Genomic DNA, 16,438 nt, shown 5'->3' with positions numbered 1-16,438 from the left:
AGAAAGATAATTGACATTTTGTGAGACTATGGTGTTGCGCAGATGTTGAAATTTAAAATGGCCAAATGGGAACAAGTCCCAGTCATGACAAATAACGTGGCATTCGATTTTCAAAAACTTAAATCCTGCTTAAAATTGCTATTAGTCACTTTTAAAACAAACATGAGATTTTACAGCGCATGTCCCCCAAGTGTGTGAAGCTCTGTATTGTGACTCGGTAAGTGTGGGAGAGGGAGGCAGAGACAGGCAGACAGATTAGTCTTCCCTTATGGCACATTCTGCAAGGCTATAGGAGTCAGTCTGCATGATCCTGACTGTCACTGACTTGTTATGAAAGCGTTGTGGGCTGAGGCTGATCCATCACTTTGGGGGGTGGAAATGGAGGCGAAAGGAGGGTCGGGGGGGGCTGGAGAGGGCGAGTGTGGGCGTTGCAACCCTGTTGCCTGTCACTCATCATGCACCACTGCATGACCGCCAACCTTGTCTGGCTTTTGCACAATGGGAGGTCTGGGTCTTGACTGTATGAGCAGTCATTCCCCACTCCCTCATTGCAGCAGCCAACACAGAGGAAGGCCAAAAGGAGTCAAAACACTGAACAAGCATTAGTCCTATATAGACCCTAGAAGACCTCTCAGCTTGAGGCAGCCGAGTGGTGAATATCTTCTCTGTTTCCCATTGAATCTCTGACTTTGGAGGTCTAAGCTGGGTTCATTTTTTGGAGAGCAAGCCCTGACAGCCTCCAAAAGATAATCTCCTTCAACAAACACACATTGCAATTATCCAGAGTCATTAAACTGTAATGACTAGAGGTGTGAGCAAACTTCTTAAGCAAACAGTTACAGTACCACCCACCTGAAAATACATAACGCTTGCAAAATGTACACCTTGGTTTAGGAGACAGAATCGTTCCTCACAGCAATTAGGGAGTGAGAGAGAGGTGCATATGTAAAAGGGAGGTCTTATGTAGCGGGAGGAAAGAAAGGGGGAAAATGCTGAAGTCAGCAACAGCAATAAATCCTCAAATGCTGAGCAGTTCCTTCCAACTCTGTCTTAGTCTGTGGACCCCATCTCTAACTCAAAGATAGGGCTCTGTTTAGTAGCTTTAGCAGGATGAGTTCAGTCCAGTCATAATGCACTCCCCTCCTACCCACCCAAAGGGGCCGTTTGTCCAAGCGGTGCCTCAGAGCCAAGCTCAGCTGGTCTGTTAGAGGATACTTTCCACCACCACCCCGGTACATGACCACAGCTTGACCTCTAACCAGCCAGTCACTTCCACAGAGATGAGAGAAATCAATAGTTCAACTGGCATGAAATGGTGATGCAATAGAGATGAGTGATTATAGGCTAATTCTTATTCGTCTCTTTATGCGGCAGCGAGAAGTGAGAAGTTAAATACTGAGGAGAGCTAGAGCAATGACTGGAAAGTAATAGTGGATTTGGTATTTATGTGAGGATAAAGTACATCCTGTGACAGAACAACCAAAAGCTAAAATCAGTGGCTAACATGCTCGTAATGATGTTTACTATGCTGACGTTTAGTAACTATAATGTTCACAACAAGGCAGACATAATTGACACAACACTATATAGTGTAAACATACAAACATACATGTACTATACATCAACAGAATATCCATCCTAAACAGGCATGAACACGTTTTGTTGTACTTACCGTCTCATTGCCAAACAAGATGTCGACGTAGGGCATGACCTTCATCAGTGGTTCTTTGAAGAACTGGCTGATGAAAGGTGCTGAGAGGTTCATACAGAAGATTTTGTTGTTATCTGAAGCGTGCTTTGCCACTTTGACAATTGACTCTGGGGACACGGTCAGGAAAAAACCCTAAAAACAAACAAACAACATTTACTTATTTACCACATCCCATTTCCTCAAATATTTCAAACAAATTAATCTGTACTGTACCATATGTGCAAGTAATATTATTTGCATTTGACAGCAAATAATGGTCCAGAGTGAACTGAACTACAGGCTGCTATGGACTGAAACACTTAAGCTGCTCATTTGTGGTTTTTTGGGTTCTGACGAGGTAATTTTAGGGTGACAAGGCTTGATAATACTGAAATAACACAGGCCCCAAAAGGGAAAAAGAAGCAATGTTGGTACTCAAACATTTATCTGAAATGGTTTCTTAGAACATACACAGAGTAACAAAGAAGAGGAAAAGGGCAGGAAAAAAAAAATCCATCCAGGACAAAGCCTGTGGCTGCACTCCAAGGCTCGTACTAGAGGAAGCAACGTGCACGTATCTGATTATAGGGCGAACAAAAGTCTTGTCTGGACTCTCCTTACTTGGAAACAAGAGAGGCAGGTCCACTCATTGTGTGAATGAATACAAATCAGGTAAGAAAACACCTTTGTGTTTCAGGTAGAAACCTGAAGCGAGACTCTCCTGCAAGCCACACAAAACAATCCTCCTTTGATACTGATCTTCTTAACCTTGTTTTTCAGCAACAAGCTGCTCTGTAAAACCACTGTGTCACAATAGGGGCAAAGGGGGGTAAGAGAGGAAAGGAAAGTTTCAGCACAGTGATACATTTAATCTGGCTGAAAAGCGTCTATTGTGGACTAACGTGCAGTTCTCATTAAAGCACTATGAAATTTGCAGGAACAGAGGAGGGACCTCCCTGAAAAAGAACAGGGTATAATACCAGTGAATAGGGGGCGACTGTGTAGTCAATCAAAAGTACAAGGCATAACAAGACAGCCGTGATAGGTGAATTCTTTATTACACATTCATGGTACCATTCACTCTGTGGGCAGACATTCTCACCCCTCTGGGGTGCTGTAGTTCCTATGTTTTTTAGGAAATGTCTTGAAGTTGAGCCCCAGGTCAGCTCTTGCGGTTGCTGTGTCACGGTACCATCTGTTGAAGACTAAAAAGGTGTTTTCAATGGGCCTGGGAGCACAAAAGGAACTCACTCTGGGCTAATGGCCCATCACCAACCCTGACATTTTTCCTTTGCCATGTGCCAATGTGTCAGAGGAAGGGAAGATTGTTTTCTGACACAAATGGTCTTTTTTGTTAGTTGGAAATAAACTGTCACGGTTACTGTAATGTTAATGTTGATCAAAGTTCGGCAGCTCGATCAAATATCCTGAGGGGTGGTGAACTTTAAAAGCCAAGCCACAGCTTTTCACTGGATATTTGCAATATACTTTGAGCATTGCTTCCAAAACCAGTGCCATCACATTAAAGTGCCCAGAAATCAGAAATTTGATGAGAAAACTCATCATAAACTGATTTCTGGAAGAAATGCCGTCACAAAAAAGTATTTTACATTTGTAATTTACATTTATAGTAGTAGTGGGTCATAATACTTTCTAAAGCACCTGTACAGGATACTGTATGTCCACATTAAGACACTTAACCTCACCCCAACTCCTGAGCCACACATTGTAGTGGTCCTTAGAGGAGCCCCCAGGAGAAACAACTCAGATGGTGGGTTGCAGAAATAACACATCATCAAAATGTCACACCTCTCCCCCCCACCAAGCCCCAGGCTCCCTCCTCTTACACATAGAGGCTGAGGTTTTACTACTTCCACTGCAGTAATAATCGAGGGTCAACAATACCCCCCTGCCCCCTCATTCCCAGTGTGTAAAACTTATACAGAAGTATTATTCATTTCATAAAAGTGTATTAATCTTTATGTTAGACCTAAGTGTGCTATAAAAAGCAGAAACAGAAAAGTGTTTCAGTTAAACTAAACATGAATCAAAATGCTAAAAATGTGTAGGCTTTTAACATCTGTCCAAAAGAATCAGCTTTCAAGATAAAAACTCAAAGTAAAATCAATGCCCTCTAAAAAAAAAACTTTTCTCTGTGTGTGAAGACAAAGTTCTGCTACAGGAATCTCGTTCATAAAAATCATTTAGTTCATTTTTTCCATCAGGCTCCAAATGTTGTGACTTCAGTGGCTTGTGGGAAAAAAAAAAAGAGCCTCAGTCTGAGCCATGTGAAATTCTAGTTCCCATCGGCAGCCTCTGCCGACTACGAAACAGTAGACGCCAAGTCTTTAGTGCTGCGGTGCAGATCACGTATCAAGAGTACCAGATCCAGTTTCCCAGGTGTCAGAGAGCCCTGTGAAGTGGGGGGACTATCACATTTCCAGGTCAAGATGATCAAAGTGCTGGGTACACTTCGTACAATTTCCATCCAGCCAAAACATTCAATAAAGCATTCAGAAATGCATTTTCCTGGCAGACAATAATGCGGAGTGATGTTTGGCCATGTCAAGTGGTAATTTGAGGGAAGAGCTGGAAAAGAAGGGCATCCATTTTCAATGTTTACCCTAAAAAGAGAAATGACTTCCACTTTACTCACACAAAGAAAATGTCTAAATGCTACTTTGAGATGAAATTAGTGGTAATCTAACCATAGAGGTCTTAACTACACTGCAGCGGCACGCTATCGCACTTTGTCTGCATTGTATCAGTGTTTTCCCCGGGGCTGCTCACATTTGAAAAGCAGGGTGTGATGGATGACATGGTGTCACTGGGCTTAAAATAAAAGTGGACATCTGAAGGGTAAAAATGATCTATTTTGGGAAGGGCGCTGTCATTTGCACCACCAGCAAAGGTAGTCATGGAAAGGTAGTCAGGTCTATTTTAATTCCTCCATCACCACTTCAGTGAAAAGAGTAATTATGACACTGCAACTGCATAAAATACCATCTGGTCTCCAGATCTTTGTAAAGTGTATTTATAAAACCACAAGTCTTAAGTTTCTTTCAAAGGGTTTGACAGATGCCATACCCTTAAAACAATATGATATATTAACAAAAGATGATATAACAATGTACAGCATAATGTGAGATGGGTATCTTGTAGAAACATATATCACCAGTCTGATAAACTGACCAAACGCTACCTGTCTTACAACAAAGGATAGACAGGCCAGGCTAGCCGGTGAAGACCAAAATCAGAGCTAAAAGAGAGAATATTCATGCAGCGGCCAACACTGAATTTTACTCTACATTACCTAAATGAATTAATACAGAGGCAAAGCAACATCTAACAACAAAACAAAACAGAATGTTTATTGTCAAAATAGAGGAAAAATGATGGTCAACAACATGTCACTTTTCCACTGGTTATGTGTCTGATTAGCTTTCAGAGCCATGAATGGTCCCCTGCTGTGTTTCATCATCTCACTGCAGCCTGTAGCAACATCGTAACAGCCCCTTTCTTCAATACAGTACTATTTTCAGTGTAAATAGCAGAATCAAGTTGCAGTTACACAAGCACCAATCTCTGTGAATATTTCCTCCCATTTACTTCAGCCGAATCCTCTGTTGTTGACACATTTAAGGACATGGTTGGTAGTTAATTTTGTTCAACACTTACTGTACCTGCAAATACTGACTACTGGCCAACAGAAACACTTTACCATCCCTATTCTAGCTGCATGCTTTTAGACTATAAACTAATTATTATTCTGACACGTTTATTTGACACCAATTACAGGTTGTGATCACTCTGCTCAGTATTGTTTTCTTCCTCTGATTGTAACCATAGACTGCATCCTTGTTGGGAGGCTGAGCGGAGAGCAATTTCACTGGAGGGAGCACTAATGTGAGTATACATTTATTTAGGTAAGGAAAGTGTCTATCAGGAAAAAGAGGAGGAATCTCAGGGAGAGGAACAGATGAGGGGTTTCATGGACAAGCATGCAATTTTTCCTGCTGGTAGAGACCACACAGGAGTAGGAATAGTAAAGTTAAAATATAGAGAAACACAGTAGAAGGCAACAAATGGAAGTAAAAGACTTTATCTATTCACCACAGTATAGCCTTTTGCAAATCAAGTTAAGTAACTTTAAAGAGGTGTTCTGTGATAAATTCCTTTTTACAAGGAAATCCCTGTGAGCTAACCAGCAGTGTTTCAAAGCCCTTCAAAAGCCACCCAGGCCATGCTATCCCTTGTCATTACCATAAACAGCCCCCCATCACGCTCTTTGGTACACAGGGTTCATTACACAGAATTAGATGTCACACAGATCAGAGCGTGTGTGATGCCACACACTGCTCTCCTCCTCAGTTATCTCTGTAAAGCACCGTTGTGAAGTGGATCGATAGCTGAGGTTTGGAGCTTCATTAGCTCAGTATGGCTCCATCTCCATCAAGACACCCCTGGCACGCTACGCTAGTGTTGCGAGATACATTTTACTCCACCATCCTGAAGGTCCTGCTGTTTTACACACAAGCACACAGGGACAAACAAGACTTTCACACACTCTAAAAGGGTGGGGGAATCTCTGGCTTGATAAACAGGAGAAAGGAAGAGGACAAACAAACAGAGGTAAGTGATTAATGGTGTCACAAAGTGCCCTGAGTGGAGGAAAGAAAAAATGACACGGAGGAAAAGAGCTCTTTTAGGGATTTTCGTTTCTGAGGCTAAATAAGAGGAGAAAAAGCCACAAAGCAACTGAGATTTTCACACCACTAATGATGTTTTTGTTTGCATCGAAATGGCCAGTTGGTTTCATTTAGAAACAAGTTCAATTAAACCAACAAAGATAAATGTGTAACAACCTCACAACACGATTCAGCATTCCCTTCACTTTTACGATGTTTGATCTGACTGCAAGGCAATTCAACCGAGCTGATAGCATCTGCCTCTTCTCCTTCTTCTTCTCTTCCATTAAGAATCATGTTCTGGTGAAGCTTATCAGACATCTAGGAATTCATCCACTTCTTCTGAGGGAGCTGGAGGGAGGCCAACTGTACAGGAAACAGAAGGGAGGGTTGTGCTTTTAAAGGCTGCTTGGAGATGAGGAAAGGGGGCTATCATGTCAGCCAGGATCTCCAGGGCAACATAAATGTGCCACAAATGGTGGATTTAACAACTGGGCACAGACATCACTTACTAACTACTGCTGCATTTATTTCTCTGGTTTAAATATTACCCAGTTTTGAGCTCGTGGACATTTTCCCTGGTGCAATGAAGGTGCTCTTGTGGTCTATAAGAAATATAGCAGCATGGGGATCCATGATAAGCAAACATACCTGGGTAAGGCCATCTTAATGAGCATGGATAAAACAAGACATTAAAGCCAACCACAAAATACTTGAGGGAAGAATGGGTCACTCTACCAACCTGCAATATGCACAACCATCAGGGACCGTAATTACATTAACCTCAGACACCTCCACTCTGTAAAGTAATAAAGGAAACTACTAGCATGGAAAAAAGGTTTTTAACCCCAGCTTGAGGTTAAGGATAAGGTTTGGTTGGCGCCACAACATCGGAACAATTGGTTTGAGTGGTATCTCACTAAAATTAAGTTGACATCAGCTTCAGGTCTTTTCAAATGGCAGCCTTTTGCTCTTCTGTTAAGCTCTACAGTTTCAAAAATGTGTTGGCCAGGGGAATAGGCCAGCCTGAGCAGGAGAGCAGGATGCCAAGGAATGTACTTAAGATCTAAAACAGACCAAATTTAAAGCCAAGAGCATTTAAATGCCAATACTAATCTACAAAATAATTCACCACATAGCACAAACTGACTCTCCCTTACAGATACCATATGTTACCTCTGCGAAGAGATGAAACAGAAAAACGATGCCAGAAGAGAGGCTTTCTTGTCCTAAAACGGTTATCTTGGTAACAAAAAAAGAAAATCGTGCTTCTTACTCTCTCTTCATGCTGCAAAGCAAGCCTGTGCTTCTGCTATCTCTGGTTCCTCTGTTCTTCTTACCTCCATCATTGGGAGATTAGCCCAGAACAAACTGTTTGGTTTACAGGGAGTTAAAATTTGCTAATGCATACACTCTCAAGTGTCCTTGCCTGCCACACTGCACTTAATTAGCATTTTAGTGCGAGCAGTTCTCTCTCCTTCAGTACCTCTGAAGGGGAAACATCAGTCTGACTTGCACAAACACACACATACTGTACACTTTTGGAGTCAATTTGAGCTCCTGTAGTTACTTACACGATTTGAGAACAGGAAGGGGAATGGAAAGGGAAGTTTGTAGGGGTCAATGGAAACATGGCATAAAAATGTGCGATGTGAAAACAGATGTTGGGGCTGCAGAGTTGTCTCTTCTGAGCCGTCTTGAAAAGACATATTAATGCATGAGTCAGATGAATAAAGCAGAGGTTCACTGTCAGCGTGCCGACACTGCAGAGGGGTTTCTAGTTTCAGTGACTTGAAGGTTGTGCACAGACAGAAACCAAACCCTAGCAGACATTCCTGCTGCTGGGAAGTGAAGATTTCCAAATGTGCCACTCTGTGGAGTTAAATGAATTAGTGCACTTAACTCGAACACTAAAATGAGGAACCAAGGAGACAATCTTTCACTGTTCACAGTCGCTGCAGTGAAAGCTAGCGCACCAGGTTGGAAAATTACAGGTAATTGCTGAAGCCATTGAATCCAGTTTGGTTTTGGTTGAAAGACTAAAATAACAAAGCTCTGATTGCTGAAAAGACAAGGGCAGGGAGCTTGGAGGCCCTGTTGCTAAGAGTTAATTTGATACATATTTCTTCCCCTTCAAATGTCTGAGGTACTGGCAAGAGACGGCGAAAAAAAAAATAAAAAAAAGAGTGAGAGGGAGGGTGAGACCCCCGCTCTCCCTGCAAATACTATCCATCTGCCATATTACATTTAACCAGCATGAGAAGCTAAGGGAGCGCCCTTGCACAATATTGTGTGAAGGCTGTCAAACTCAATGCAGGAGCTCGGTGCCCACTGCTCAGAGCTGAGGACACAGGGCTGCTTAAATTCAGTCTAATAATAACTTCAGATTGTGTGTGCTCTGCACCAGCAAAGTGGGAGAACACATGGCAGAAAAAGAACTTGCGATTATTTACGCCTGTTTAAAGATAAAAATAATTGAAGCTGTAATACGATGTCCCCCCCCCCCCCGAATGAAAACACCAACAGCTATGTACAGCTTTGTGCCAGATTTCCAAATTAGAATTCCAAATGAGTGAAGGGCAAAAAAAAAGTTGCAGGATGCATGCATACTTTCTGTCGTTTTGGAAAATACATTTTATGTTTAAAAGAGGTACTTCAGTACTTCATTATGCACTTCCTTAAAGCTGAGGAGACTTGCAAAAGGCAGATGAGGGTAGAAGAGATGCAGTAAAAGCAGAAACAATATGATCTTTATTGGCTAGGTTTAAGCTTAGAAGATACTACATCCCACATCTTCCACAATACGGCATCATTGTGATAAAATTCAATAACTGATACACTTTCAGTCGACTATTTGACCTGTTTACCACTAAATCAAACACCTTAACTTTAAACATACCGACTTATGAATTGTAAAAATCACACTGAGGTCACACCAAGGTTTCTGTATCTTTGGACTCCGGTAACAACACTGTGCTCACACTCACTACTAGTAAAAAATCAATTGCCTGGAGGCAAGAAGTGTGAACTTTCATACCTTAAGCCCAATTTCCTTGAAAGTGGAGGTCCTAAATCAAATCAAGCCAAGCCAATGCACCATGGAATTATGCAAAAAAATGACACAGCTATATAAAATGACAACTGGTAAGAAAGACTGCCAAGGCAAGGAAACTTTAGAGCTTGTTTATTAATTCCACATGTTTTTATCCTACCGATGCTGTGACGATGCTCTGAGTCAACTCTGATTGTCTTTGTCTTTATTCAGACCAAAAGGGAGAAATATTGAATGCACACAGATGATGTAAACATTCAAAAGGGGAAAACCACAAAAGAGTGCACTACAGAGCATGTTTACTAGTCTTGTCAATGCAAGAGTGAGTTGTGTACAGGCTCTTTAGTTGCTGTGTTATATGCCTTTTCTTTGTTAAGAGAAATTGGTCAGTTTCTAGTAAAACTTGAAATTGACTTTACAATTCACTGCTGAAGAAAGAGTGCATTCCTGCCTGTGCACGGCTAATCACAGCTGATGGAAATACCTCAGCAGGACTTCAAATTCTTAGTGATCCAAAAAAAAAAAAAAAAAAAAAAGACAGTAGCAACTGAATGACACTGAAGGAGCTTTCAACTTTTTAAAGTGAGTGCATGATAATACCATTAAAAGTTGGCCACCATTCCTGTACTTATTTTCTGTCTGAGAGTTATTGTGAAAGCTATTGCTCTCCACTGGGCTAAACAGACATTTTCCTCCCTCAAAGCACTCAAACATTAGTAGCGTAGTGAGTTAAGAGCTTCTCCCACTTGAGAATAGCATCTCAGACCGAGATGGATATAATCACTGCCAGAAAATATGAGTCTTTCTTAAGCTTCAAACAAAACCTAAAAATCACAAAATTCAGATGCTGCTGGTAGGCGTTGGGGTTGTCTGCCAAAAGCACAAGTAACAGGGTGAGGAAATGTGTTAGATGTTAAATTAAAATTGTTCAGAGGCATTAGCATGCTGCTTGCCTTTGATAATTCTGACTGCAAGGCTTATTAACTGCAATGTGTTCGATATTACCTCTCTGCAGGACAAGATGACTAATACACATTAGGGACTCGTTTCATGAATCTGTGCTATACTTATCTACAGGGTTAAATTATTTTACTCTTGGACTAGTCTAATGCAAGGCCGACAGCTTAACAATGAATAAGACTGACTCATTTGAGACTAACAAGGTAGCAGAACTACCTCCAGACTGACTCCGAGCAAAGAGATACTGTTTCCATGGTAACAATCAATGACACTTGTTGACCAGCGACACCAACTAGATAAAAAAAAAAAAAAAAACATAACATGGCTCATAATGTTTTTAGCCATTGGTATTAGTCGGCTTACTGCAGAACATTTGCAACGAAATGCATTTTTAAAATTTTCACTTTGCAGCACAAAATTCAAATCCACAAAGAAAATGCAAATGAAAGCATGTTTCTGTCCACTAATGTTATGTAAGTGTTTGTGGTGCTAACCACGAGACAGGAAACACTAAACCACTGTAGAAACAGTAAGCCGCAACTTTTTCTAAGGCATAATTTGAGAATATGCATAAAACATGTTGATACTTGATCTAAATGTACCTTTAGACTCATGCAAAATCTATTTATTTATTTATCAGCCCAATTACTATTCTGCAGTAAACTGTGGACAATAAAGAGTTTAGACAATTGCACCTTCACTGATGGGTGCAGAGTCACATCTAAGGGAAAGCACTTGTTTTCTTTGTAGAGTAAGGTGTAAAATTTGAGGTGGTGCATGAATAGTAGACTAAGAATTTCACCAAGGACAAAACTATGCTATTAAGTAAATATGGTTCAGTGCACTGGGTAACAAATAATGACTTCAGACTCATCTTTAGTTCTTCAGAAGAAAGAAATCCCTCATGTCATACTACATCCAGGCTTCATAGCAACTCATCTCAATCTAACGCAGTAAGCAACTAGAACGCTTTGTAGAACTGATGAACCAACATGATCTATATCTAATTATATACATCATTTTAGAAAGGCAGCTTCAAATTAGCATTTTTTCCACTCACTGGTTCAGTCACAGGGCACTAACCCAAGAGTTTAAATGAGTCATAACTCTGTTTGTGCGCACATGATTAAAAATAAAGCAAACTGGTATCCAGTGTAAATTTGAAACCTGTTTAGCCAAAGCCACAGAGAAGAACAGGCAGTATCTCGTCTGATTTATTATGACGAGAGCCTCTTAGACAGACAAGAGTGTCATCCTCAGACTCTACAGCCAAATTTTTCTAAAATTTTGCAGTGCTTGAGATTTCTGAGTGCAGCAATGGAAATGAAACACAGGGGATGCAGAGTGCTACAAAGGTGTGAGAATCACCTCTCAATAATATACGGACTGTACAGTATATTATGCGCCAGTGTTTGGTGACTGGAGATTTCTTTCTTCAAAGACAAAGAAACATTAATAAAAATTTGGTATCCAACATGTCAGTCTGGTTGAAGAGTATCCATTACTTAATATACACCCACACTTCTTAGAGCTGAGCCACAACATGAAAAATTACCACTTAAGGGAAAAATAAACGTATAAAGCTGGTCTGAAGAGCAGGAGGTGGAAGGTTGCCTTCTAATTGCTGGAGGGGAGAGAAACCATGTTAGAGTAAACAAAGTCTGATCGATGGTGGGGATTATATCAGAAAGAGCCTTTGGCCTTTGGCCAAGACGAGCAAACACACTAGTCTCTGTCTCCGCTACAGATGGAAAAAAAAAATAGGCAAGGCAAAAAGCTGGTGAGTTAAAAGCATTATATTTCACAGAGGGGGGAGCAGATAGAGAGTAGTAGTACAATGCCAGATATGACATGTAGCCAACTATATCACGTCTTGGCTATTTGTATCAGACAGAAATGCCAGTAGATAAGAGAGCAGTGTTGTGAGTTTGATGGAGGGCTGTTGCGGCTGGGGGCTTAGCTTTAGGTCAGGCTATACTCCCATGGCGCTGCGGTGCTGTGTGTGAAACCTCTCCATCACCACACGCACAAGTTCAGCACGCTGTTAGCTGGTCACGGCCGGGAAGAAATGAATTCTGTATACTCCTGGCTTCAATGTGGCAATTGCAATTCATATAAGCCACTTAATGAAATCTTTAGAGGGAGAGAAAAAGGTATAACACTGCGAGGGGCTTATGAGTTAGAGGAGTCTTTAAAACACGGAGGCTCCTCAACCGACAGGGTTTCCTTTTTCTCAAGTTTTGTAACCGAGTTCACCCCATTGCCGTTAAAACCTCCCGCAAAGGTATTAAATCTGAAAATAACATAATTCATTACCTCCGTTTGAAACATGTTTAACTTGAAGATGTAATGTGGTGAAAAGTGCTCTGGTCTCAATTGCAAGGATTAAAAACAAGCAAGTAGGTATGTGCACAATTTAAGCTATTTTGTCTGGGATGTCATTCAGCACAAAAGGAATACTAATGACTTTTGAATCCATTTAGTGACTCGCTTCAATTTGTGATTTATATTAATGGCTCGTTTATTGCTTTCTCCACATCCAACAGGGCTGTGTTCTGCTAAATTTCACCATAATATTCATGTCGATAAGCAGGTGACGACTTGGAGAAAGGACTGATTATATTTGCTAATCCCCAAAGAAATTAGGCGAGATTGATGAAAGCGTGCATATACTCCACACAAAGCCTTGGGAGTCTCTAAAAGCTGTTACCATGGTGGTATCCCATTAGAATAACAAACATTTCCCCTGGATGTTTAACATTGCTTCCCAGTGAGCACAGCCCTCCCTAAACCTCCCCACTCTCCCTCTCTCTCAAGCACCTGCCTTCACATTTTCCACTTCTGAAATTCCACCAGCCACCTGGAAAAAAATACAAAAAAATGAAATGCAGTTACGAAAAAACTTGAGTGCCAAAAAAGGACTTTTCTTCAAACCTGTAATAACTTTCCATGGGAATAGGGAGAAACTTAAAAAGAATAACACTTCCCCTTGATTTTCTACTCCTACCACTTTTTTAAGCAGGCAGTGAATTTCCTGGAGTGATAAGGGCTTAGCCAATGTAATCCTCAGAGGACCCTTCTCTGGCATGCCAGGAATCAAGAAACCTTTCCCTCTTGAAATAAAAAAGTAGAAAAAAAAAAAGACAGAGAGAGGGAGGCAACAGTAGGTTTGGGAACAAGGCGGAGAGGCAGCCAGCATGCCATCTCCCACACATGCTGGCGAATACAAATTAGCATGTGTGGAAAGAGCAGCCGGACTCGCCTCAGCTGGAGATCAACAGAGGAATATTGATATGACAATGCAAGGGGGTTCCCTGACTCAGATAGCAGGGGCCACTGAGGACGCTCTAATTGGCCTCACACAAGGAAGAAGGATGGAGGGGGGGCTATAAATGTTTCACACAGATTGATTCATTATCAGTTTGCTCAACAGTCTGGGTGGGCCTCGTAAAAGTGTACCATCTTGAACTGGTAGCATGTAAGTCACTGTCACCGCGGCGGGACAGAATATATCATGCCGACCTTTCACTTCAGATATTGAAATGAGAGCCAGAAACATGACTTGCCACGCTGCAGGACTACTACTCTTGCATTTCAAAACGCAGGAGTAGAGGGATAGTGTGATGATAGGTGACAGTGCACGGGAAAACATTAATAATTTACGAATGTCTCCTCTGTCAGAATATGCCACGCTATGATGTGTCGTCTTTTTTTTTTTTTCCCTTTACACCAGACGTCAAAGCCGGCTGACAAGTTTGAGGATTAAATATTCTCTTGATTAAGGCGCGACAGCATGTACAAAACAAAAGGTATCTGTACTGTCATGTACAGTAGGTTTTAAAAGTTTAACTAATAAATCAATTTAATGACTCGTGCTTGGTTTCTGGTTTAGATTATTGGCTAATTAATGCTTCTGTATCATTACGAAAGTTTACACACACCATCCACTGTGACAGCGTGAGGCCTTAATATTTCACAGCCAAACACTCTTCCGTCTCTTAATGTGGTTAAACTGATGTGAACTGATGGCTCAGTGATTAATGTTCACAAATTATTCAATATCCTACGAAAACTAATCTGTCCATTAAAAAACAAAAGAGAAGAACTGCAGGCCTCACAGACACAGAGCTGAGGAAGATCACTGGCACCTATTTAAGAGTCGTGAGAAAGGCAGTTGAGCGTCTCAGCTTCTCGCTGGGTGGTTGGTTACATGTGGTTGACACATTTGCATCTTCAAAGATGCACACAGACAAACTCAATATGTGTGAGAATGTCTGGGCTGCATGTGGAAAACCCCAGTCCTTCCTCTGAAGAGGCTTCCTCCCCTCCCCCCAAAGACTGTACTAAGTTTTGAGGTCCTTTATCTGTCAAGCAGTTGCTTCAACAGCGAGTTGTAAACAAGTTGCTTGGACTGGATGCACAAAAAAAAAAAAAAAAAAAAAACAGTTGCTGTACAGTATACACAGCCTGCTCTGCACTAAACTAAAAAGGCGCTGCAGGAAACTACAAATCAGGAGCCATTACACAGCAACAAATATGACAGGAACAGTGCTGCACATTATTTGAGCTCCAAGAGTCATTCACTCAGTGTCTCTTCCAATGAGCGTGAACAATGCAAGCAGAGTGTGCATTGTGCTGCAGAGCAGGAGACTGTTCCTCTGAATTGGGGGTAAATTACAAAAGAGGCCTGTGCAAATTAGACGTGATGGCTTCATAATACGTCTGAAGTGTCAGCTTCTCTAGAAACCTATCCCCAGGCTACACTCACGGATCAATGCTTTGAACTTCCAATTATTCCTGCCAAATCGCAGCAATCGCCACATTGTGTAACAATCATTCTAGCATTACAAAACACGCAAGATCAATGTTGACTCATTTGTTGGCAGAGACAGGATTACAGAGCTAAAGTATGCTCTCATAGTATAGTTAATCTATATCTGCAAGGAACACATATTGTATCTGTTTTGGCATTAACCGTAGTGTAACAAGTGTGTGAGTCTTTTTATTCCCTTTAAATACAACTTTTCAAAGAGGTCCTGGAAGAAGATTAATATCTCTGAAGTGTTTGTAGTGGTTTTAATCCTAAGAGACCATTTGCTGCAGGAGGAGGAAGAGGACCGGAGGGAAACAGCTGTATTTCAAGAGGAACCATCCAGAGCTATGTTCCCTCTTGATATTTATTTGGTGAGGGAATATATTCAAGTGCTATCACAGTTCCATAAGATTACAGCACAGTGAGGACTCATAAACAGAAACACAAACCCTGAACAGGATATGGCATGTGTGCAACTGCTGAGCAATTTCATATTACAATATGACCTCATTCTCATGCATAACTCTGCTTGCAAAGAAATAAATTACCTTTGCAATTTGGGACACCTCCAAATGTACAAGCGGGTGCCGTTCGTCGAGAATACACAGCGCGATCGTGAACTCAACAGACTAAAAGAGAGGCTAAACCCATGCTGAATGACCAGGTCGAACATCTCAGCTGAACCAGAAAAAGTCACTACAATGGTTGAATAGAGTGAGCCTGTGAGAATAAAATTGAGCCCCAGGGAGAAGTAGACATAAGGAAAAAAAAAAGCATGCTTCCTGTAAACGCAGACTAAGAATTATTTACTCACAAGGCTAAACATTAAAGCATCTTCCCATCCTTAATTAAGTCTTGTTTATCCTTCCCAATGACGGGTGAGTAATATACACAGGACGTCTAGTTGAGATGCATCAATATTGTCTCCTCAGCTGTGCCTGCTACATAATTAATACACACACTGACATGACATGGATATGATATGACAAGAGTATCAGAGGCGAAGAGTTAGAAAAAAAGCAGGGGGAATGCATTTTTCATGAACTGCAGAGCTCCCCAGCCAAAGTTCTAGACATGATATTTCAGTTTCAGAGACTAAAAGGGGGGCACAGAGGGCAAGACAGGCAAAGTGTGGCTGCATGAAAACAAACCGGGGATTTCATATGCAATTGCACTCACAGTGATCTGTCCACATTTCTAATAACACATCCACAGGTCAACTTTGATCAACCTTG

The 16,438-nt window shown here is 41.2% G+C and overlaps 1 protein-coding gene across 2 annotated transcripts in view; it reads right to left on the bottom strand.

Annotated features, from left to right (window-relative positions):
• The window catches only part of adkb (adenosine kinase b), a 93,721-nt gene that overhangs the window by 24,990 nt on the left and 52,293 nt on the right, over positions 1–16,438 (bottom strand). For both annotated transcript variants that reach the window (XM_026351949.1, XM_026351950.1), the window contains exon 7: positions 1,673–1,843. In XM_026351949.1, coding sequence (XP_026207734.1) covers positions 1,673–1,843 — 171 coding nt within the window. The remainder of the gene's footprint in view (positions 1–1,672; positions 1,844–16,438) is intronic.

This window comes from Anabas testudineus, chromosome 19 (genome assembly GCF_900324465.2).
Source record: "Anabas testudineus chromosome 19, fAnaTes1.2, whole genome shotgun sequence".
Lineage (NCBI taxonomy): Eukaryota > Metazoa > Chordata > Actinopteri > Anabantiformes > Anabantidae > Anabas > Anabas testudineus.
This window is presented reverse-complemented; position numbering and strand designations above follow the sequence as displayed.